A 23,981-nucleotide genomic window follows, 5' to 3' on the forward strand; every position below is an offset into this window, starting at 1 on the left:
CAGCAAAAATTTATTTTTGGAAAGGGTAAAGATGGTTCTTTAGTGACATTTAATCCATATTATAATTTGAGTTCTGAGAATGATTAAGACTTTGTGATGGTTAATTTTACATGTTAACTCGTCCTGGCTACGATGCCCAGACACTTGGCCAACTTTTATTCTGGGTGCGTCTGTGCTGGTGTTATGGGGTGAGATTTACTTTTGAATCGGGGACTTTTAGTTAAATAGATTCCATTCTGTAATGGAGAGAGACCTCACCTCGTCAACCGAATGCAACTGAATGGGACAAAAAGCCCACCTCTCCCAGACAAGAGGGAACTGTCCAGTGAACTACCTTTGGATTTCATCTACAACATTGATTCTTCCTGGCTCCACAGCACACTGCCTTGGGACTCAAACTAGAACACTTTCCTGGATCTCTAGCTCCTCCCAGCCAACCCTGCCCAATCCTGTGAGCCAATAGCTGACAGGCAAGTGCAGGGAAGAAGCAGAGGCCCTGCAGGGGGTGAGTGTGTGCTACTGGATGCCAGTCCCTGGTCAAAGCGCAGGACAGGCTTCTGAGTTTACAGGCAGGAAGGGATGATTAGTGTTGGTGCAGCCCCAGGAACCCCGCGCTCTGAGGAATTCTGAGCGCTTGGGTCATAATTGACCCCGGCAACGCCAGAGGACGTTCGGGGCAGAGAAGTGGACGGTGATGGACGCGCTTTTCAGAGCTGGTCCCATGGATCACTGAAGTGGCCACGATGTGGTCCTGGTTTGGAGGCCTGGGCTCAGGCTTGGGCCACTTCTTGGGTCAGGTGGGGAGCAGCTTGGCTTTCCTCACCGGCCATAGCTCCAGCTTCGCCGGGGAAATGCTTCCGGGTGACTTAGGAGACCCAGAGGCAGCTTTACATCATTGTTGGAGAAAGGAAATGGAAACTACTGATTCCACACTAAGATGTGAGAATGAAAGACTGAAAGAGTATTGTACTGACCTGGAAGAAAAGCATGAAGCATCAGAGCGACAAATAAACCATCAGTCTGTAAGTTACCAAAACCAACTGCAACAGAAAGAGGTAGAGATCAGCCATCTTAAAGCAGGACAGATTGTACTGCAAGATCAAATGTTCCAACTACAGGCAGCCGCTCAATCAGTACACTCGGGAGCTTGTGGTGTGCCAACAACAACTGCACCGGCTCCGTTCGGTTCCCTGATCAGTAGTCATTTTTCAGCCTTTCGTGATGACGACATGGACTCTAGTGACATAATCTTATCACAACAAGAAACAAACAGATTATCAACTGAAGCTGCAAAACATGAATCTGAAGTTGGCCACTCGAGGCAGATTGCTGAGGCTCAGGGAACACACCATTCTGACTCAAGTGAAATCTGCAAAGTACAAAATACTGTCAAGACTCTTCAACCAAACCAAAGTCCAGACATATATGATCATCAGCATGAAATTTCAGTTTGGGAGCAGAGTTCTACTGTGGCAGAAAAGGGAAGAATCCTTCCTCAGAGCTCAGCAGTGGAAGAAGTGTTCAGGCTTCAACAAGCCCTGGCTGATGCGGAGAAGGAAATCGTGAGACTAAATGGTTTAAACCAGGATAACCGTCTGGCTGAAGACCATCTGAAACTTAAAATGCATGTTGAAGCTTTAGAAAAAGAGAAGGCATCATTGAGTCAAGAAAAAGAGGAACTTCAGATGTCACTGTCAAAATGGAGCTGTGACTACCAAGTCATGAAAAACAGAGCTTCAACAGACATGAATTTGAATGTACAATTACTAGACTTAAAACTTCACTTGAAGGCAAAGGAGGAAGAACTGAATCAGACTATCAATGAAAAGAAAATGCTGATAGCCGAGTTAGAAGAACTGGATCATCAGAATCAGGAAGCTACAAAGCACATGATTTTGATACAAGAGGAGCTATCCAAACAACGGAATGAAGGAGACCTTGTCATCAAGAAGTTGGAACAAGATCTAGATGATGAAAAAAAGAGAGTTCATCAACTTGAGGATGATCAAATGAACATATCCCAAGAGTTGCATGTGCAGAAGGAGAAGTTAACTGAGAACGCACAGAGCCTCAGTGATTTGCACTTAACTAAGCAGAAGCTTGAAGGTAAAGTAGAAGATTTAGCAGATCAGCTAAATCAGTCACAAAAAAATAGTTTAAACATCCAGCAGGAAAACCTGGGGCTTAAGGATCACATTAGACAACTTGAAGATGAGCTGTCTGGATTTAAGAGCAAGTATCGAACTTCTCTGAATGAAGACTCTAACAGTCATTGTAAGGATGACATGCTTAAAGAACGAGAAGCTGAAGTTAGCAACTTAAGGCAAAATCTTTCTGAAGAGGAACAGCTCAATGAAAATTTAAAGAAAGTTGCCGTTGAACTCAAAACGGAAAATGAAATGTTGATTTTAGCACGTGACGATGTAAGGCGTAAGTTGGAAGAATCTATTGCTGCTTACAATCAAATCTCTCAAGAAAAAGACACTATCACGGAGACTCTCAAAAGAGACAAAGAAGAGATTGAAGCCAAACTGCACCAGGCAGAAAAAAGACTGTTGGAAGAAGCAAATAATCACAGGCAGACTATTCAGGAACTCTCCAATGCACATAATTTGAATACCTGTGTCTTAAAGCTGAAACACGAATGTGCAGTTCAACTCATCCAAGAGAAGGACTTTGAAATAGCAGGACTCAAAAAGAATATTGAGCAAATGACTGCTGATGAAAAAGAAACTGATGAAATTTTGGCATCTTATGTAGAAGAAGAGGAGCGATTGATACAAGTCATAAATGAGAAAGAAGTTTTTATTGAAAAACTCGAAGAAAAAAGTTCACAACTACAAAAGGATTTAGATAAGTGTTCTCAGGCCTTAGGAGAAAATGAAACTTTAAGGCAATCCATCGAAAGAAAGGACAAAAGTCTTACCTACATGAGAGCAGAAAACAACTATCTGCGAGTAGAATTGGAAATACTTAGGGAACAGCACAATCAAGCTGTACCAGTGGCTGAGCCTACAGCTCTTGATGCTGTCACAGAACTAGAATTGGAGGTATCTCAACTGAATATAGTCAAAAATCATCTGGAAGATGAAATTCAAGACCACCTGAATATCATTGAAAACCAAAACCAGCGTAAAATGCAACTACTTCAGTCTTTACAGGAGCAGAAGGAGGAAATGGATGAATTTAAGTACAAATATGAGCAGATGAATGCTGCGCATAGCCAGTTAATTTCAGAAAAAGAGGAGGAAATTAAGAACTTGCAGAAAACTATTGAAGAACTAAAAGCCCAGTTGCCTGGAGAGAAAGGAGATGCTCAAACATTGAATTCTGATATTTTTCAAGAGACCAAAGTAAAAATCCTAAGAGAAAAAGAGGTTCAACACTTACGGGACCAAGAATTACGCCTAAACCGGGAGCTAGAAAGGCTACGCAGCCATCTCTTGGAATCAGAAGAGTCTTACACCCAGGAAATTTTGGCTGCAGAAGACAAAGAAAAACAGTCAATAGCTGAATGGAAGAACAAGGCCGAAAAGCTAGAAGGAGAAGTATCATCATTGCAGGAACGTTTGGATGAAGCAAATGCTCTGTTGGATTCTGCTTCCAGACTGAGAGAAGACTTAGATCTCAAGGAAGAACAGATGGAAGAACTGAAAAAACAAAACGAGCTCCGAAAAGAAATGTTGGACCATGCACAACAGAAATTGTCGACTTTGGTCAACAGCGCAGAAGGAAAAGTGGACAAAGTCCTCATGCGAAACCTTTTTATCGGTCATTTCCAGACACCAAAGGACAAACGTCGTGAAGTATTGCAGTTGATGGGGAGCATCCTGGACATTCCGAAGGACGAAATGGAGCAGTTGCTGAATAAAGATCATGGTGGTGTCAGTAAGTGGATGAGTTGTTTTGGTTCCACGTTCTGCAGCTGTGCCTCTTGGTAACCTAGCTGGAGTTGGACTTGGTGGACCTGGGCATCCTCTTGTTAAACCCATTGCAGATTTCATGCCCACCTTTACACCACTGCCAGTGTCCCCGGACAATAGTGCCAGAGTTGTACTCCAGGATCTTCTAAATATTTAGCATTTGAAAGAAGCCATAACCCTTTTTTACGTTTTACAGCATGGCCTTTTGAAAAAGTACTCATGTGTTTGTAGACAAAAAGAGAAAGCAAAAAAGCTGGTATATGTAAGTGTATAGCTACTAGGTATTTTATTTTATTTTTTTTAGTTGTTGTTGTGATTTTTTGCTATAGTACTTTTTAAAAAATTTGTTTTGTTTTTTGTAGCACTTTTTGTTTCTAGAATTTTGTTCCAATGTAGCAGATAATCATCACCCGTTATCAATTCTGATGTACTTTTGGGAGCAACTGTACAGAGCAGCCTTCTTGAACCACTAGTTCCAACCTCTTTTTTTTAAAACAATAATAATATTTCTTAAATTTAATGGCATTAAGATAAAAACGATACATGTAATTACAGGAAACAAGAAACATCCAACCCATAAGAAGGATGTCTCAGATTTAGAGTACATGAAAACCAAACATAATGTTGCAAAAAGTTGAGAATATTTAGTTCATCCAAGATAACATTGTACAACTACCACGAGAAAATTCCAATGGGGAGGACCTAAACATGAAGCTTAGTGGATAAATTCTAAGATGCTTTGAATCCAAATTCTAGGACCCCTATCCATTTTGCTTATTTCCATTTCTATACGAAAGTCACTTCACATTAATTCAGTTTTCCAGATGATAAACATGTCCAGAAGGAAGAGTATTTTTATGAGTCAACCCCGAAGTGGGATCACAGGATCCATTGCCAATGGAAAAGTTAATTAGTAAGAATGTATCATTAAATATCTGGACTGCTTATCTATATACTATTGGGGGCTCTACAATAATTCTCATAAACACATTTTATAAAACATTTGATCAAAACAAGTTGGGGAGAGAAATAAGCTAACAACAGTTTTTGGAAGATGAAAAGCTTTAAAATAGGAGTAGTTATAACCTTTTGATAAATTAAGGTAAAAGATGAATCAGAAGTTTCCAGCTTAAGTAGGTGAAATCAGAGAAGAGAAAAAGCAGATTGCATAGCACATACTTCTCTGACACCTGTAGTTTCTAAAACCATTCAGAACATTTTTGTTAAAATTAATTTAAACAAAATTTAATATATTTTTAAATATAAATTACATCATCATTTAATATAAATTAACCTAATTTAAATTAATTTTATTAGTAGTATTATTTAAATTTCTTTTATTAATACTATGGTTTGATTTAAATTTCTTTTATTAATTGATATTGTTTATTAACTTATATTAAATTATAGTATGATTTATATTTAAAAACTCATTAAATTTTATTTAAATTAATACAATTTAACAAAGTAAATTTAACATAATATAGATTGAGTTATTTAATATTGACTATATAATTTAATATAAACGTCAATAAAGTTAATTTTAATAAAAATGCTCTTAGTTGTTTTGGAAATTACAGGTGGCAGTGAAGTATTAGCTATAGTATCTTCTTTTTTCTCCTCTTTGATCTTACCTAACTTAAGCTAGAACCTTTTGGTTTATCTTTTGTTTTACTTTACAAAAATAAAAAAAGGAAGAAAAACACCTAGTACCTACACACACATCAGCTTTTCCTTTCTTATTTCTAAATTTCACCTTAACATTTACATTATTTTACCAAAATTAAGATGCCATCAGTTGTTACTCCTGAGAAGAATACCAAAGTATATATTTTGCTTCGACCTGCCAAATTACTTGGAATCTTATTCCAGTAGACTTCACATGGTTGGGAAAAGCAGAGTTCAGATTTGTCATGAGAGACTTTTATATATTCGGCTCACTCCATTGTGTCTAGGTGAGCCTTTGGGTTTCGATGCCTGGAAACACACTTCTTATATTTCAGAATTGAAGAGCTCTTGGAAACAGCGACCTCACCGCATTCTTGAGAAAAATATGTTATACGGGTACTCAGAAAATTACAAAGATTAATATAGATTCAAGATTTTTTTTAAGACAAGGGGTTTAATGGAGAAAACAGCAAGATAGCCTTAGAAATTTCATACTCCCTGCATTCTTAGGAAAAGCTTCTATATTGTAAAGAATAACACCAAACAGAAAAGTTCCTAAGAAAATATTGTGCTTTCAGTTTCCTTGTCTCATAAATTTTATTAAAGTTTCATTAAAGACCCTGTATTTGCTAGCCTTTTTATTAAATACTTTTTTGAGATATTCTATTAATGTCTATGACTGGATTTTATTTGGTCTCACATTAATGTCGCTCCCTGTGACAAAGGGTACATGGGAGGCAGGCAGGATCAGCCTGTCCTCTCCGAGGCACCAGCTGTCGGAACCAGGCTCTGACAGAGGTAGTGAAGGGCACTAGCGTCTCCTGGACTGAGCGAGAGGGTAAGTATCTGAGTAATATTAATTGTGTATAAATGCCACATTTTTTATGCATTCATCTACTAAGTTGCTTCCACAATTTAGCTAATGTGAATTTTGCTGCTATAAACATTGATGTGGCTGTGTCCCTGTAGTATGCAGTTTTTAAGTCCTTTGGGTATAGACCAAAAAGAGGGATAGCTAGGTCAAATGGTGGTTCTATTCCCAAATTTCCAAGGAATCTCCAAACCGCTCTCCATATTGGCTCCACCAATCTACAGTCCCACCGACAGTGTAGGCGTGTACATTTTTCCTGAAATCCTCACCAACACTTATCGTTGTTGTCTTCATCATAGCTGCCATTTTCAAAAATCGCTGACATTCTAACTGGAGTGAGGTGCAATTAAACCCCTATCTCTCACCATGCACAAAACTCCACTCAAATGAATCAAGGACCTAGGAATAAAACCAGAGAGCTTGCATGTAACAGAAGAAAAAGTAGGCCCTAATTCCAATCATATGGGATTAGTCCCAAAATTCCTTAATAAGACTCCTATAGCACAAGAAGTAAAATCAAGTATCAATAAATGAGATAGATTCAAACTAAAAAAGTTTCTTCTCCACAAAACAAACAATCTGGGAGGTGAATAGAGATCCTACATCTTGGGAGAAAATTTTTGCCCCATCACACATCAGATAGAGCACTAATCTCTAGGGCATAGAAAGAACTCACAAATCTGAACACACACACACACACACACACACACACACACACACACACACACAAATAAATAAATAAAATAACCTGGGCATCCTCTTTTTAAACCCATCGCAGATTTCATGCCCACCTTCACACCACTGCCAGTGTCCCCGGACAACAGTGCCAGACTTGTACTCTAGGATCTTCTAAATATTTAGCACTTTAAAGAAGCCATAACCCTTTTTGATGTTTTACAGCATGGCCTTTTGCAAAAGAACTCTGTATTTGTAGACAAAGAGAGAAAGAAAAAAAGCTGAGATTATATATATATATATATATATATATATATATATATATATATATATATATATATGTATGTATATAGATACTAGGTTTTTTTTTTTTTTTTTTTTTTTTTTGCTATAGCTCTTTTTAAGAATTTTGTTTTGTTTGCTGTAGTACTTTTTGTTTATAAAATTTTGCTCCAGTGTAGCAGGTAATCATCACCAGTCTTCAATTCTGATGTACTTTTGTAAGCAACTGTACAGAGCAGCATTAGTGAACCATTAGCTCCAAACTCTTTTTTTTTAAATGATTATATTTGTTAAATTTAATGGCATTAAGATAAAAATGATACATTTAAATAACAGGAAACATGAAAAATCCAAACCACCTGAGGGAGATCTCAGATTTAGAGAAGAAGAAAACCAAATATGATGTTGCAAAATGTTGAGAATATTTAGTTTATCCCAAATAACCTGGTACAAGTACTGAAAGAAAATTCCAGTGCAGAGGGCCTTATCATGAAGCTTAGTGGATAAATTCTAAGATACTTTTAATCCAAATACTATGACCCCTATCCATTTTACTTATTTCCATTTCTATAGAAAAGTCACCTCACATTAATTCAGTTTTCCAGATGTTAAATATGTCCAGAAGTAAGAGTATTTTTATGAGTCAACCCCAACGTGGAATCACATGATCCATTGCCAATGGAAAAGTTACTTAGTAAGAATATTTCATTAAATATCTGGACTGTTTATCTACATACTTTGGGGGCTCTACAATAATGCCTATCAACACATTTTTTAAAACATTTGATCAAAAAAATTGGGGGAGAGAAAGAAGCTAACATCGGTTTTTGAAAGATGAAAGGCTTTAAAAAAGGAGTAGTTTCAACCTTTTCGTAAATTAAGGTAAAAGATAATCAAAAGTTTCTAGCTTAAGTAGGTGAAATCAGAGAAGAGAAAAAGCAGATTGCATAGCACATACTTCTCTAACACCTGTAGTTTCTAAAACCATTCAGAATATTTTTATTAAAATTAATTCAAATAAAATTTAATAAATTTTTAAATATAAATTATATTATCATTTAATATAAATTGATCTGATTTAAATTTATTTTATTAATTAATATTGTTTAAATTTATTTTATTAATACTATTGTTTGATTTAAATTTCTTTTCTTAATTGATTTTTTAAATTTTGACTAAATTTTAGATTGATTTATATTTAAAAGCTCATTAAATCTCATTTACATTAACACAATTTAACAAAGTCAATTTAAATAACATTTAATATAGATTAAATCATTTAATATGAACTATATAATATAATAAAAAAATTAATAAAATTAATTTTAATAAAAATCCTCTTAGTGGTTTTAGAAACTACAGGTGTCTGAGAAACATTAGCAAAAGCAATTCTAAGCAGGAAGTGTGAATCTGGCGGTATAGCGATACCAGATTTCAAACTGTACTACAGAGCCAGAGTAACCAAAACAGCATGGTACTGGTACCAAAACAGGCGGGTGAACCAATGGTACAGAATAGAGGACACAGAGACCAATCCACAAAATTACAACTTTCTTATATTTGATAAAGGGGCTAAAAGCATGCAATGGAGGAAGGATAGCGTCTTCAACAAACGGTGCTGGGAAAACTGGAAATCCATATACAACAAAATGAAACTGAATCCCTTTCTCTCGCCATGCACAAAAGTTAACACAAAATGGATCAAAGAGCTTGATATCAAATCAGAGACTCTGCATCTCATAGAAGAAAAAGTTGGCTCCGATCCACATATTGTGGTGCCGGGCTCCAAATTCCTTAATAGGACATCCATAGAACAAGAGTTAATAACAAGAATCAACAATTGGGACTGACTTAAACTAAAAAGTTTTTTCTCAGCAAGAGAAACAATAAGAGAGGTAAATAGGGAGCCTACATCCTGGGAACAAATTTTTACTCCTCACACTTCAGATAGAGCCCTAATATCCAGAGTATACAAAGAACTCAAAAAATTAAACCATAAGATAACAAATAACCCAATCAACAAATGGGCCAAGGACCTGAACAGACACTTCTCAGAGGAGGACATACAATCAATCAACAAGTACATGAATAAATGCTCACCATCTCTAGCAGTCAGAGAAATGCAAATCAAAACCACCCTAAGATATCACCTCACTCCAGTAAGATTGGCATCCATTATGAAGTCAAACAACAATAAGAACTGGCGAGGATGTGGGGAAAAGGGTACACTTGTACATTGCTGGTGGGACTGCAAATTGGTGCGGTCAATTTGGAAAGCAATATGGAGATTCCTGGGAAAGCTGGGAATGGAACCACCATTTGACCCAGCTATAGCCCTTCTCGGAATATTCCCTGAAGACCTTAAAAGAGCGTACTATAGGGATACTGCCACATCAGTGTGCACAGCAGCACAATTCACAATAGCTAGACTGTGGAACCCACCTAGATGCCCTTTAGTAGACGATGGATAAAAAAAAAAAAAAAATGTGGCATTTACACACAATGGAGTATTACGCAGCACTAAGAAATGACAAAATCATGGAATTTGCAGGGAAATGGATGGCATTAGAGCAGATTATGCTAAGTGAATCTAGCCAATCCCTAAAAAACAAATGCTAAATGTCTTCTTTGATATAAGGAGAGCAACTAAGAACAGAGCAGGGAGGAAGAGCATGAGGAAAAGATTAACATGAAAGAGAGACAAGTGGTGGGAGGGAAAGGGAGAGAGAAGGGAAATCGCATGGAAATGGAAGGAGACCCTCATTGTTACACAAAATTAAATATAAGAGGATGTGAGGGAAAAGGGGGGGAAAAAAAAAAAACAAGAGAGAGAATTGAATTACAGCAGACGGGGTAGAGAGAGAAGATGGGAGGGGAGGGAGAGGAGATAGTAGGCGATAGGAAAGGTACCAGAATACAACAGTCACTAATATGGCATTATGTAGAAACGTGGATGTGTAACCGATGTGATTCTGCAATCTGTATTTGGGGTAAAAATGGGAGTTTATAACCCACTTGAATCAAATGTATGAAAGATGATATGTCAAGAGCTTTGTAATGTTTTGAATAACCAATAAAAAAAATTTTCCCATTTCAAAAAAATGACATTGGTGATTTATTGTGATCATTTTATACACAGCAGAACTACATTTAATTCTTTGTCCTACTTATAAAAGTCACTAGATGCGAAAGCATCTACTTTCACAGTTTGTATATAGCATTTATGGACTATCTTAAATTCGTTTTAAAAAATATTTATTATTTAGCCTTTAGTGGACACAGCATCTTTATTTTATTTATTTTTTTATGTAGTGCTGAGGATCAAACCCCATGCCTCACGCATGCTAGGTGAACGAGCTGCTACTTGAGCCATATCCCCAACACTCTCTTAAATTCTTATTTTCACCTTGCTTCTTTGTGATAATGAGAATTCAAATTTATGGGTAATATATCATTCACTGAACAACTTCTCAGTCCAAATCAATCCTTCTACTATTGTATTGTCACTGGAGTGTTATGTTAATCTTCCTACAAATGTGTGCGGAACATTTCATTGATTATGCCAATTCTTAAAAATACAAATGTGCCGAGCCCTAATATCCAGAGTATACAAAGAACTCAAAAATTAAACATTAAGAAAACAAATAACCCGATCAACAAATGGGCCAAGGACCTGAACAGACACTTCTCAGAGAAGGATATATAATTAATCAAAAAATACACGGAAAAAATGCTCACCATCTCTAGCAATCAGAGAAATGCAAATTAAAACCACTCTAAGATACCATATCAGTCCAGTAAGAATGGCAGCCACTAGGAAGTCAAACAACAACAAGTGCTGGCAAGGATGTGGGGGAAAAGGTACACTTGTACATTGCCGGTGGGACTGCAAATTGGTGCAGCCAATTTGGAAAGCATTATGGAGATTCCTTGGAAAGCTGGGAATGGAACCACCATCCGACCCAGCTATTCCCCTTCTCGGACTATTCCCAGAGACCTAAAAAGAGCACACTATAGGGATACAGCTACATCAATGTTCATAGCAGCACAATTCACAATAGCTAGAACGTGGAACCAACCTAGATGCCAGTCAATAGATGAATGGATAAAAAAATGTGGCATTTGTACACAATGGAATATTACTCAGCACTAAAAAATAACAAAATCATGGCATTTGCAGGGACATGGATGGCATGAGAGCAGATTATGCTAAGTGAAGTTAGCCAATCCCTAGAAAAGAAATGCTGAATGTCTTCTTTCATATAAGGAGGGGGGACTCAAAACAGAGCAGGCTGGAAGAGCATGAAAAGAAGATTACCATTTAGAAGGGACAAGAGGTGGGAGGGAATGGGAGAGAGAAGGGGAATTTCATGGAAATGGAAGGATACCCTCACTGTTATACAAAATTACATATAAGAGGATGTGAGGGGAAAGGGGAAAAAAGGAGAGAAATGAATTACAGTAGACGGGGTAGAGAGAGATTGTGGGAGGGGAGGGGAGGGGACAGAAGGGGGGATAGGGAGGGAATAGGAAAGGCAGCAGAATATAACAGACACTAGTATGGCAGTGTGTATAAACTCGGATGTATAACCAATGTGATCCCGCAAACTGTACACGTGGTAAAAATAAGAATTCATACCCCACTTGAATCAAATGTATGAAATATGATATGTCAAGATCATTGTAATGTTTTGAGCAACCAATAAAAATTTAAAAAAAGAAACAAGAAGAGACAAGGCCCATATTAAAGAGATTTAAAAATTCTACTGAAATCTATAAGAAAATGTTTGAATGAATTATGAGGTATTAAAAAAAAGTACAAACTTAATATCTTGCATAGAATTTATCACCCTATGTTTATAGACTCAAAAAGCCTTCATTATTTTAATCTTCAACTGTGTTTTAACAAAGCCCCATTATTAAGGGCTCTCTACTTCTGGCTTATTCTTTCTTACTTAGTCTTTTCCCCCATATGAGATCCTCACCACCACAGTCATCAATGGCTGACCTTGCATTATAATTCAAGGATCACTCTATGTAACATCTTCTCCATTGATTGACTGTATTCAATTGCACTTCATAGCAGGAAATGTATATAACACAGCTTCATGTTGTTCACAATATCTACCACAATACCTTGTACTTTGGGGGCACTGAATACATGTATAAGGATATACTTATGATTATTGGATGCTTTTTGTCACATGTGTTCGCGAATGAGCCAGGGTTTTCCCTCCATATCCCCCATAGTTTCCAGGAATATTCCAAACATATTTACAAGAAGAGAAATGCTTTTATTTGGATGGTCAGTTTTGAATACAGTAGGTAGGTATCTCTCTCAGATTGAAATATAAAATGACAAACAGCTGTGGTCAGAGTGAACCACGCTAGAAGACTGAATCTGAGTGATCAGAAATGCCTTTCAGCAGTAGGAGCAACAACCACTGGAACCAGATTCAAGCCAAATGTGATAGGTCTTACACTGAAAAAGGATCATTATTTGTGATTTAAAACAATAAACAAACACAGAACACCTAAAGAGAAGGAGGCACCCTGCTATAATTTGGATCTGGAATGTTGCCCAAAGGTCATGTGTTGAAAGCTTAGACCCCAATGTAACAGCATTCAGAACGGACTCTACAGAAAGGTGAATTGAATCCTGGGCTCTAACCTCATCTGTGGATCAATCCACTGATGGGTTCACGATTGGACAGGACTATTGGGAGTTGGTAAAAACTGTGGGCGGTAGGGCCTAGTTGGAGGGTAGGCCATTGGCGTTGATTCCCTGGAAGGGTACATCATATTCCTCAGTCCTTTCTTCCCCTCACCTGATCTCCATGATCTCCATGAGTTGATCCCCTGATCTCCATGAGTTGAGCAGCTCTGTTTTGAAGCCAGGCTCTCTGCCATGGTAATCTGCCTCACTTCAGGCCACAGCAATGGAGCCTGAAATTGAACCAAAATAAATATTTACTCATTTAATTTTCTCAGGTATGTTGTCAAAGTGATGAAAAAGTCTTCTAACACACACACACACACACACACACACACACACACACACACAGGAGGAATGGTCTAAAGGGAGAAAAGGACACTTGGTATTGTTAATGCCTTCGTCAACAGTAGACACAGCTGGGGTACAGCGTGGATTCGCACTTCAGCAGATGCTAAAAGGGGCTTAAATTTTTATATTAGTCTTTTATGAGGAGAGATTGACTAACACAGGCCTGATTTCTCTCTCAGATTTGGAGATGAATAAGAAGGACCAAGAAGATTTCCTTTTCTAGCACAGGACACAAATGCAGTCACTAGTTTCTGATACCAATCTGAGTAATTATGTCTACTTGCTCTATCTTGAAGGCAAGAGACATTATGAGGTGATTATTATAATCCTTAGAATCTATTTAACCATTAATTTTCCAAAAATTCTGCCTTTTTTTAAATCTTATTTCTGCCACCTTGAGGTTTTGTTCCCTGAACAGACATATAGAAAGAACAGCTCAAGGAAAAGAGTCTCCTGAATATGGGCTCTGAGAAGAGAGTAATGGGAGCAAACCCAAACCCCTTCTAAAGGGTAATGAGGAAAATGATCCTAAACAAAACAAAAAGCAAATATGAACAAAGTGGCAGCAGGCTCTATTTGTTGGCCACTTTCTCTGCACCAGCCATCAGGTGAGAACTACACACTATGTTCTCATTTACTGTTCAACTCATGCTTGGGAGAGAGGTTTTCTAAATGCATTCTGTCAGTTTAGCTCCAAAATTGCTTTGGTCCCAACTGGTATGTCTGTTACAGCCCATGTGCTTCATCTCTTTGCTTTGTCCCCAACTCTACAAAACTGCCTCCTCATTAACTTGTTGGAATTTAAACACCTTGGAAACCAGGGCCTTATCTTAACTCCTTCTGATCCTTAGAGGTATGGGAATTAAATTTAGGATTGTTACTCCATCGTAGAAAATTTCTCAACTTTTTATTTCACTCTGTACTGTTTAAACCTGGATTATATTTGGCATTGATAAACAACAATAGGTTAAGTGAACATCAACCTGTTGGCTCTAAAACAAATTTTCTTAAGTGAAATTTAAGTGGAATTTTTGAGCACTTAAATAAACTCAATCAGAATTAACAAGGACCAAATAATATTAAAATGAACTCGAAAATTTATAGATTAACAGCAAAAATTTATTTTTGGAAAGGGTAAAGATGGTTCTTTAGTGACATTTAATCCATATTATAATTTGAGTTCTGAGAATGATTAAGACTTTGTGATGGTTAATTTTACATGTTAACTCGTCCTGGCTACGATGCCCAGACACTTGGCCAACTTTTATTCTGGGTGCGTCTGTGCTGGTGTTATGGGGTGAGATTTACTTTTGAATCGGGGACTTTTAGTTAAATAGATTCCATTCTGTAATGGAGAGAGACCTCACCTCGTCAACCGAATGCAACTGAATGGGACAAAAAGCCCACCTCTCCCAGACAAGAGGGAACTGTCCAGTGAACTACCTTTGGATTTCATCTACAACATTGATTCTTCCTGGCTCCACAGCACACTGCCTTGGGACTCAAACTAGAACACTTTCCTGGATCTCTAGCTCCTCCCAGCCAACCCTGCCCAATCCTGTGAGCCAATAGCTGACAGGCAAGTGCAGGGAAGAAGCAGAGGCCCTGCAGGGGGTGAGTGTGTGCTACTGGATGCCAGTCCCTGGTCAAAGCGCAGGACAGGCTTCTGAGTTTACAGGCAGGAAGGGATGATTAGTGTTGGTGCAGCCCCAGGAACCCCGCGCTCTGAGGAATTCTGAGCGCTTGGGTCATAATTGACCCCGGCAACGCCAGAGGACGTTCGGGGCAGAGAAGTGGACGGTGATGGACGCGCTTTTCAGAGCTGGTCCCATGGATCACTGAAGTGGCCACGATGTGGTCCTGGTTTGGAGGCCTGGGCTCAGGCTTGGGCCACTTCTTGGGTCAGGTGGGGAGCAGCTTGGCTTTCCTCACCGGCCATAGCTCCAGCTTCGCCGGGGAAATGCTTCCGGGTGACTTAGGAGACCCAGAGGCAGCTTTACATCATTGTTGGAGAAAGGAAATGGAAACTACTGATTCCACACTAAGATGTGAGAATGAAAGACTGAAAGAGTATTGTACTGACCTGGAAGAAAAGCATGAAGCATCAGAGCGACAAATAAACCATCAGTCTGTAAGTTACCAAAACCAACTGCAACAGAAAGAGGTAGAGATCAGCCATCTTAAAGCAGGACAGATTGTACTGCAAGATCAAATGTTCCAACTACAGGCAGCCGCTCAATCAGTACACTCGGGAGCTTGTGGTGTGCCAACAACAACTGCACCGGCTCCGTTCGGTTCCCTGATCAGTAGTCATTTTTCAGCCTTTCGTGATGACGACATGGACTCTAGTGACATAATCTTATCACAACAAGAAACAAACAGATTATCAACTGAAGCTGCAAAACATGAATCTGAAGTTGGCCACTCGAGGCAGATTGCTGAGGCTCAGGGAACACACCATTCTGACTCAAGTGAAATCTGCAAAGTACAAAATACTGTCAAGACTCTTCAACCAAACCAAAGTCCAGACATATATGATCATCAGCATGAAATTTCAGTTTGGGAGCAGAGTTCTACTGTGGCAGAAAAGGGAAGAATCCTTCCTCAGAGCTCAGCAGTGGAAGAAGTGTTCAGGCTTCAACAAGCCCTGGCTGATGCGGAGAAGGAAATCGTGAGACTAAATGGTTTAAACCAGGATAACCGTCTGGCTGAAGACCATCTGAAACTTAAAATGCATGTTGAAGCTTTAGAAAAAGAGAAGGCATCATTGAGTCAAGAAAAAGAGGAACTTCAGATGTCACTGTCAAAATGGAGCTGTGACTACCAAGTCATGAAAAACAGAGCTTCAACAGACATGAATTTGAATGTACAATTACTAGACTTAAAACTTCACTTGAAGGCAAAGGAGGAAGAACTGAATCAGACTATCAATGAAAAGAAAATGCTGATAGCCGAGTTAGAAGAACTGGATCATCAGAATCAGGAAGCTACAAAGCACATGATTTTGATACAAGAGGAGCTATCCAAACAACGGAATGAAGGAGACCTTGTCATCAAGAAGTTGGAACAAGATCTAGATGATGAAAAAAAGAGAGTTCATCAACTTGAGGATGATCAAATGAACATATCCCAAGAGTTGCATGTGCAGAAGGAGAAGTTAACTGAGAACGCACAGAGCCTCAGTGATTTGCACTTAACTAAGCAGAAGCTTGAAGGTAAAGTAGAAGATTTAGCAGATCAGCTAAATCAGTCACAAAAAAATAGTTTAAACATCCAGCAGGAAAACCTGGGGCTTAAGGATCACATTAGACAACTTGAAGATGAGCTGTCTGGATTTAAGAGCAAGTATCGAACTTCTCTGAATGAAGACTCTAACAGTCATTGTAAGGATGACATGCTTAAAGAACGAGAAGCTGAAGTTAGCAACTTAAGGCAAAATCTTTCTGAAGAGGAACAGCTCAATGAAAATTTAAAGAAAGTTGCCGTTGAACTCAAAACGGAAAATGAAATGTTGATTTTAGCACGTGACGATGTAAGGCGTAAGTTGGAAGAATCTATTGCTGCTTACAATCAAATCTCTCAAGAAAAAGACACTATCACGGAGACTCTCAAAAGAGACAAAGAAGAGATTGAAGCCAAACTGCACCAGGCAGAAAAAAGACTGTTGGAAGAAGCAAATAATCACAGGCAGACTATTCAGGAACTCTCCAATGCACATAATTTGAATACCTGTGTCTTAAAGCTGAAACACGAATGTGCAGTTCAACTCATCCAAGAGAAGGACTTTGAAATAGCAGGACTCAAAAAGAATATTGAGCAAATGACTGCTGATGAAAAAGAAACTGATGAAATTTTGGCATCTTATGTAGAAGAAGAGGAGCGATTGATACAAGTCATAAATGAGAAAGAAGTTTTTATTGAAAAACTCGAAGAAAAAAGTTCACAACTACAAAAGGATTTAGATAAGTGTTCTCAGGCCTTAGGAGAAAATGAAACTTTAAGGCAATCCATCGAAAGAAAGGACAAAAGTCTTACCTACATGAGAGCAGAAAACAACTATCTGCGAGTAGAATTGGAAATACTTAGGGAACAGCACAATCAAGCTGTACCAGTGGCTGAGCCTACAGCTCTTGATGCTGTCACAGAACTAGAATTGGAGGTATCTCAACTGAATATAGTCAAAAATCATCTGGAAGATGAAATTCAAGACCACCTGAATATCATTGAAAACCAAAACCAGCGTAAAATGCAACTACTTCAGTCTTTACAGGAGCAGAAGGAGGAAATGGATGAATTTAAGTACAAATATGAGCAGATGAATGCTGCGCATAGCCAGTTAATTTCAGAAAAAGAGGAGGAAATTAAGAACTTGCAGAAAACTATTGAAGAACTAAAAGCCCAGTTGCCTGGAGAGAAAGGAGATGCTCAAACATTGAATTCTGATATTTTTCAAGAGACCAAAGTAAAAATCCTAAGAGAAAAAGAGGTTCAACACTTACGGGACCAAGAATTACGCCTAAACCGGGAGCTAGAAAGGCTACGCAGCCATCTCTTGGAATCAGAAGAGTCTTACACCCAGGAAATTTTGGCTGCAGAAGACAAAGAAAAACAGTCAATAGCTGAATGGAAGAACAAGGCCGAAAAGCTAGAAGGAGAAGTATCATCATTGCAGGAACGTTTGGATGAAGCAAATGCTCTGTTGGATTCTGCTTCCAGACTGAGAGAAGACTTAGATCTCAAGGAAGAACAGATGGAAGAACTGAAAAAACAAAACGAGCTCCGAAAAGAAATGTTGGACCATGCACAACAGAAATTGTCGACTTTGGTCAACAGCGCAGAAGGAAAAGTGGACAAAGTCCTCATGCGAAACCTTTTTATCGGTCATTTCCAGACACCAAAGGACAAACGTCGTGAAGTATTGCAGTTGATGGGGAGCATCCTGGACATTCCGAAGGACGAAATGGAGCAGTTGCTGAATAAAGATCATGGTGGTGTCAGTAAGTGGATGAGTTGTTTTGGTTCCACGTTCTGCAGCTGTGCCTCTTGGTAACCTAGCTGGAGTTGGACTTGGTGGACCTGGGCATCCTCTTGTTAAACCCATTGCAGATTTCATGCCCACCTTTACACCACTGCCAGTGTCCCCGGACAATAGTGCCAGAGTTGTACTCCAGGATCTTCTAAATATTTAGCATTTGAAAGAAGCCATAACCCTTTTTTACGTTTTACAGCATGGCCTTTTGAAAAAGTACTCATGTGTTTGTAGACAAAAAGAGAAAGCAAAAAAGCTGGTATATGTAAGTGTATAGCTACTAGGTATTTTATTTTATTTTTTTTAGTTGTTGTTGTGATTTTTTGCTATAGTACTTTTTAAAAAATTTGTTTTGTTTTTTGTAGCACTTTTTGTTTCTAGAATTTTGTTCCAATGTAGCAGATAATCATCACCCGTTATCAATTCTGATGTACTTTTGGGAGCAACTGTACAGAGCAGCCTTCTTGAACCACTAGTTCCAACCTCTTTTTTTTAAAACAATAATAATATTTCTTAAATTTAATGGCATTAAGATAAAAACGATACATGTAATTACAGGAAACAAGAAACATCCAACCCATAAGAAGGATGTCTCAGATTTAGAGTACATGAAAACCAAACATAATGTTGCAAAAAGTTGAGAATATTTAGTTCATCCAAGATAACATTGTACAACTACCACGAGAAAATTCCAATGGGGAGGACCTAAACATGAAGCTTAGTGGATAAATTCTAAGATGCTTTGAATCCAAATTCTAGGACCCCTATCCATTTTGCTTATTTCCATTTCTATACGAAAGTCACTTCACATTAATTCAGTTTTCCAGATGATAAACATGTCCAGAAGGAAGAGTATTTTTATGAGTCAACCCCGAAGTGGGATCACAGGATCCATTGCCAATGGAAAAGTTAATTAGTAAGAATGTATCATTAAATATCTGGACTGCTTATCTATATACTATTGGGGGCTCTACAATAATTCTCATAAACACATTTTATAAAACATTTGATCAAAACAAGTTGGGGAGAGAAATAAGCTAACAACAGTTTTTGGAAGATGAAAAGCTTTAAAATAGGAGTAGTTATAACCTTTTGATAAATTAAGGTAAAAGATGAATCAGAAGTTTCCAGCTTAAGTAGGTGAAATCAGAGAAGAGAAAAAGCAGATTGCATAGCACATACTTCTCTGACACCTGTAGTTTCTAAAACCATTCAGAACATTTTTGTTAAAATTAATTTAAACAAAATTTAATATATTTTTAAATATAAATTACATCATCATTTAATATAAATTAACCTAATTTAAATTAATTTTATTAGTAGTATTATTTAAATTTCTTTTATTAATACTATGGTTTGATTTAAATTTCTTTTATTAATTGATACTGTTTATTAACTTATATTAAATTATAGTATGATTTATATTTAAAAACTCATTAAATTTTATTTAAATTAATACAATTTAACAAAGTAAATTTAACATAATATAGATTGAGTTATTTAATATTGACTATATAATTTAATATAAACGTCAATAAAGTTAATTTTAATAAAAATGCTCTTAGTTGTTTTGGAAATTACAGGTGGCAGTGAAGTATTAGCTATAGTATCTTCTTTTTTCTCCTCTTTGATCTTACCTAACTTAAGCTAGAACCTTTTGGTTTATCTTTTGTTTTACTTTACAAAAATAAAAAAAGGAAGAAAAACACCTAGTACCTACACACACATCAGCTTTTCCTTTCTTATTTCTAAATTTCACCTTAACATTTACATTATTTTACCAAAATTAAGATGCCATCAGTTGTTACTCCTGAGAAGAATACCAAAGTATATATTTTGCTTCGACCTGCCAAATTACTTGGAATCTTATTCCAGTAGACTTCACATGGTTGGGAAAAGCAGAGTTCAGATTTGTCATGAGAGACTTTTATATATTCGGCTCACTCCATTGTGTCTAGGTGAGCCTTTGGGTTTCGATGCCTGGAAACACACTTCTTATATTTCAGAATTGAAGAGCTCTTGGAAACAGCGACCTCACCGCATTCTTGAGAAAAATATGTTATACGGGTACTCAGAAAATTACAAAGATTAATATAGATTCAAGATTTTTTTTAAGACAAGGGGTTTAATGGAGAAAACAGCAAGATAGCCTTAGAAATTTCATACTCCCTGCATTCTTAGGAAAAGCTTCTATATTGTAAAGAATAACACCAAACAGAAAAGTTCCTAAGAAAATATTGTGCTTTCAGTTTCCTTGTCTCATAAATTTTATTAAAGTTTCATTAAAGACCCTGTATTTGCTAGCCTTTTTATTAAATACTTTTTTGAGATATTCTATTAATGTCTATGACTGGATTTTATTTGGTCTCACATTAATGTCGCTCCCTGTGACAAAGGGTACATGGGAGGCAGGCAGGATCAGCCTGTCCTCTCCGAGGCACCAGCTGTCGGAACCAGGCTCTGACAGAGGTAGTGAAGGGCACTAGCGTCTCCTGGACTGAGCGAGAGGGTAAGTATCTGAGTAATATTAATTGTGTATAAATGCCACATTTTTTATGCATTCATCTACTAAGTTGTTTCCACAATTTAGCTAATGTGAATTTTGCTGCTATAAACATTGATGTGGCTGTGTCCCTGTAGTATGCAGTTTTTAAGTCCTTTGGGTATAGACCAAAAAGAGGGATAGCTAGGTCAAATGGTGGTTCTATTCCCAAATTTCCAAGGAATCTCCAAACCGCTCTCCATATTGGCTCCACCAATCTACAGTCCCACCGACAGTGTAGGCGTGTACATTTTTCCTGAAATCCTCACCAACACTTATCGTTGTTGTCTTCATCATAGCTGCCATTTTCAAAAATCGCTGACATTCTAACTGGAGTGAGGTGCAATTAAACCCCTATCTCTCACCATGCACAAAACTCCACTCAAATGAATCAAGGACCTAGGAATAAAACCAGAGAGCTTGCATGTAACAGAAGAAAAAGTAGGCCCTAATTCCAATCATATGGGATTAGTCCCAAAATTCCTTAATAAGACTCCTATAGCACAAGAAGTAAAATCAAGTATCAATAAATGAGATAGATTCAAACTAAAAAAGTTTCTTCTCCACAAAACAAACAATCTGGGAGGTGAATAGAGATCCTACATCTTGGGAGAAAATTTTTGCCCCATCACACATCAGATAGAGCACTAATCTCTAGGGCATAGAAAGAACTCACAAATCTGAACACACACACACACACACACACACACACACACACACACACACACAAATAAATAAATAAAATAACCTGGGCATCCTCTTTTTAAACCCATCGCAGATTTCATGCCCACCTTCACACCACTGCCAGTGTCCCCGGACAACAGTGCCAGACTTGTACTCTAGGATCTTCTAAATATTTAGCACTTTAAAGAAGCCATAACCCTTTTTGATGTTTTACAGCATGGCCTTTTGCAAAAGAACTCTGTATTTGTAGACAAAGAGAGAAAGAAAAAAAGCTGAGATATATATATATATGTATATAGATACTAGGTTTTTTTTTTTTGCATCTTGTTGTAGGTTTTTTTTTTTTTTTTTTTTTTTTTGCTATAGCTCTTTTTAAGAATTTTGTTTTGTTTGCTGTAGCACTTTTTGTTTATAAAATTTTGCTCCAGTGTAGCAGGTAATCATCACCAGTCTTCAATTCTGATGTACTTTTGTAAGCAACTGTACAGAGCAGCATTAGTGAACCATTAGCTCCAAACTCTTTTTTTTTTAAATGATTATATTTGTTAAATTTAATGGCATTAAGATAAAAATGATACATTTAAATAACAGGAAACATGAAAAATCCAAACCACCTGAGGGAGATCTCAGATTTAGAGAAGAAGAAAACCAAATATGATGTTGCAAAATGTTGAGAATATTTAGTTTATCCCAAATAACCTGGTACAAGTACTGAAAGAAAATTCCAGTGCAGAGGGCCTTATCATGAAGCTTAGTGGATAAATTCTAAGATACTTTTAATCCAAATACTATGACCCCTATCCATTTTACTTATTTCCATTTCTATAGAAAAGTCACCTCACATTAATTCAGTTTTCCAGATGTTAAATATGTCCAGAAGTAAGAGTATTTTTATGAGTCAACCCCAACGTGGAATCACATGATCCATTGCCAATGGAAAAGTTACTTAGTAAGAATATTTCATTAAATATCTGGACTGTTTATCTACATACTTTGGGGGCTCTACAATAATGCCTATCAACACATTTTTTAAAACATTTGATCAAAAAAATTGGGGGAGAGAAAGAAGCTAACATCGGTTTTTGAAAGATGAAAGGCTTTAAAAAAGGAGTAGTTTCAACCTTTTCATAAATTAAGGTAAAAGATAATCAAAAGTTTCTAGCTTAAGTAGGTGAAATCAGAGAAGAGAAAAAGCAGATTGCATAGCACATACTTCTCTAACACCTGTAGTTTCTAAAACCATTCAGAATATTTTTATTAAAATTAATTCAAATAAAATTTAATAAATTTTTAAATATAAATTATATTATCATTTAATATAAATTGATCTGATTTAAATTTATTTTATTAATTAATATTGTTTAAATTTATTTTATTAATACTATTGTTTGATTTAAATTTCTTTTCTTAATTGATTTTTTAAATTTTGACTAAATTTTAGATTGATTTATATTTAAAAGCTCATTAAATCTCATTTACATTAACACAATTTAACAAAGTCAATTTAAATAACATTTAATATAGATTAAATCATTTAATATTAACTATATAATATAATAAAAAAATTAATAAAATTAATTTTAATAAAAATCCTCTTAGTGGTTTTAGAAACTACAGGTGTCTGAGAAACATTAGCAAAAGCAATTCTAAGCAGGAAGTGTGAATCTGGCGGTATAGCGATACCAGATTTCAAACTGTACTACAGAGCAAGAGTAACCAAAACAGCATGGTACTGGTACCAAAACAGGCGGGTGAACCAATGGTACAGAATAGAGGACACAGAGACCAATCCACAAAATTACAACTTTCTTATATTTGATAAAGGGGCTAAAAGCATGCAATGGAGGAAGGATAGCGTCTTCAACAAACGGTGCTGGGAAAACTGGAAATCCATATACAACAAAATGAAACTGAATCCCTTTCTCTCGCCATGCACAAAAGTTAACACAAAATGGATCAAAGAGCTTGATATCAAATCAGAGACTCTGCATCTCATAGAAGAAAAAGTTGGCTCCGATCCACATATTGTGGTGCCGGGCTCCAAATTCCTTAATAGGACATCCATAGAACAAGAGTTAATAACAAGAATCAACAATTGGGACTGACTTAAACTAAAAAGTTTTTTCTCAGCAAGAGAAACAATAAGAGAGGTAAATAGGGAGCCTACATCCTGGGAACAAATTTTTACTCCTCACACTTCAGATAGAGCCCTAATATCCAGAGTATACAAAGAACTCAAAAAA

At 37.0% G+C, this 23,981-nt stretch overlaps 1 protein-coding gene across 1 annotated transcript; it reads left to right on the forward strand.

Annotated features, from left to right (window-relative positions):
• Positions 1–743: 743 nt before the first annotated feature.
• LOC308649495 (thyroid receptor-interacting protein 11-like) lies at positions 744–18,533 on the forward strand (the record flags this gene model as incomplete). The annotated part of the gene is made up of 6 exons (XM_081295028.1): positions 744–1,367; positions 1,830–2,106; positions 3,487–3,589; positions 3,725–3,888; positions 16,069–18,181; positions 18,317–18,533. The coding sequence occupies 6 exons, from the start codon at positions 744–746 to the stop codon at positions 18,531–18,533; spliced, it is 3,498 nt and encodes a 1,165-aa protein (XP_081151154.1).
• Positions 18,534–23,981: the final 5,448 nt, after the last annotated feature.

This window comes from Spermophilus citellus, assembly GCF_964194105.1.
Source record: "Spermophilus citellus genome assembly, chromosome: 5".
Taxonomy (NCBI): domain Eukaryota; kingdom Metazoa; phylum Chordata; class Mammalia; order Rodentia; family Sciuridae; genus Spermophilus; species Spermophilus citellus.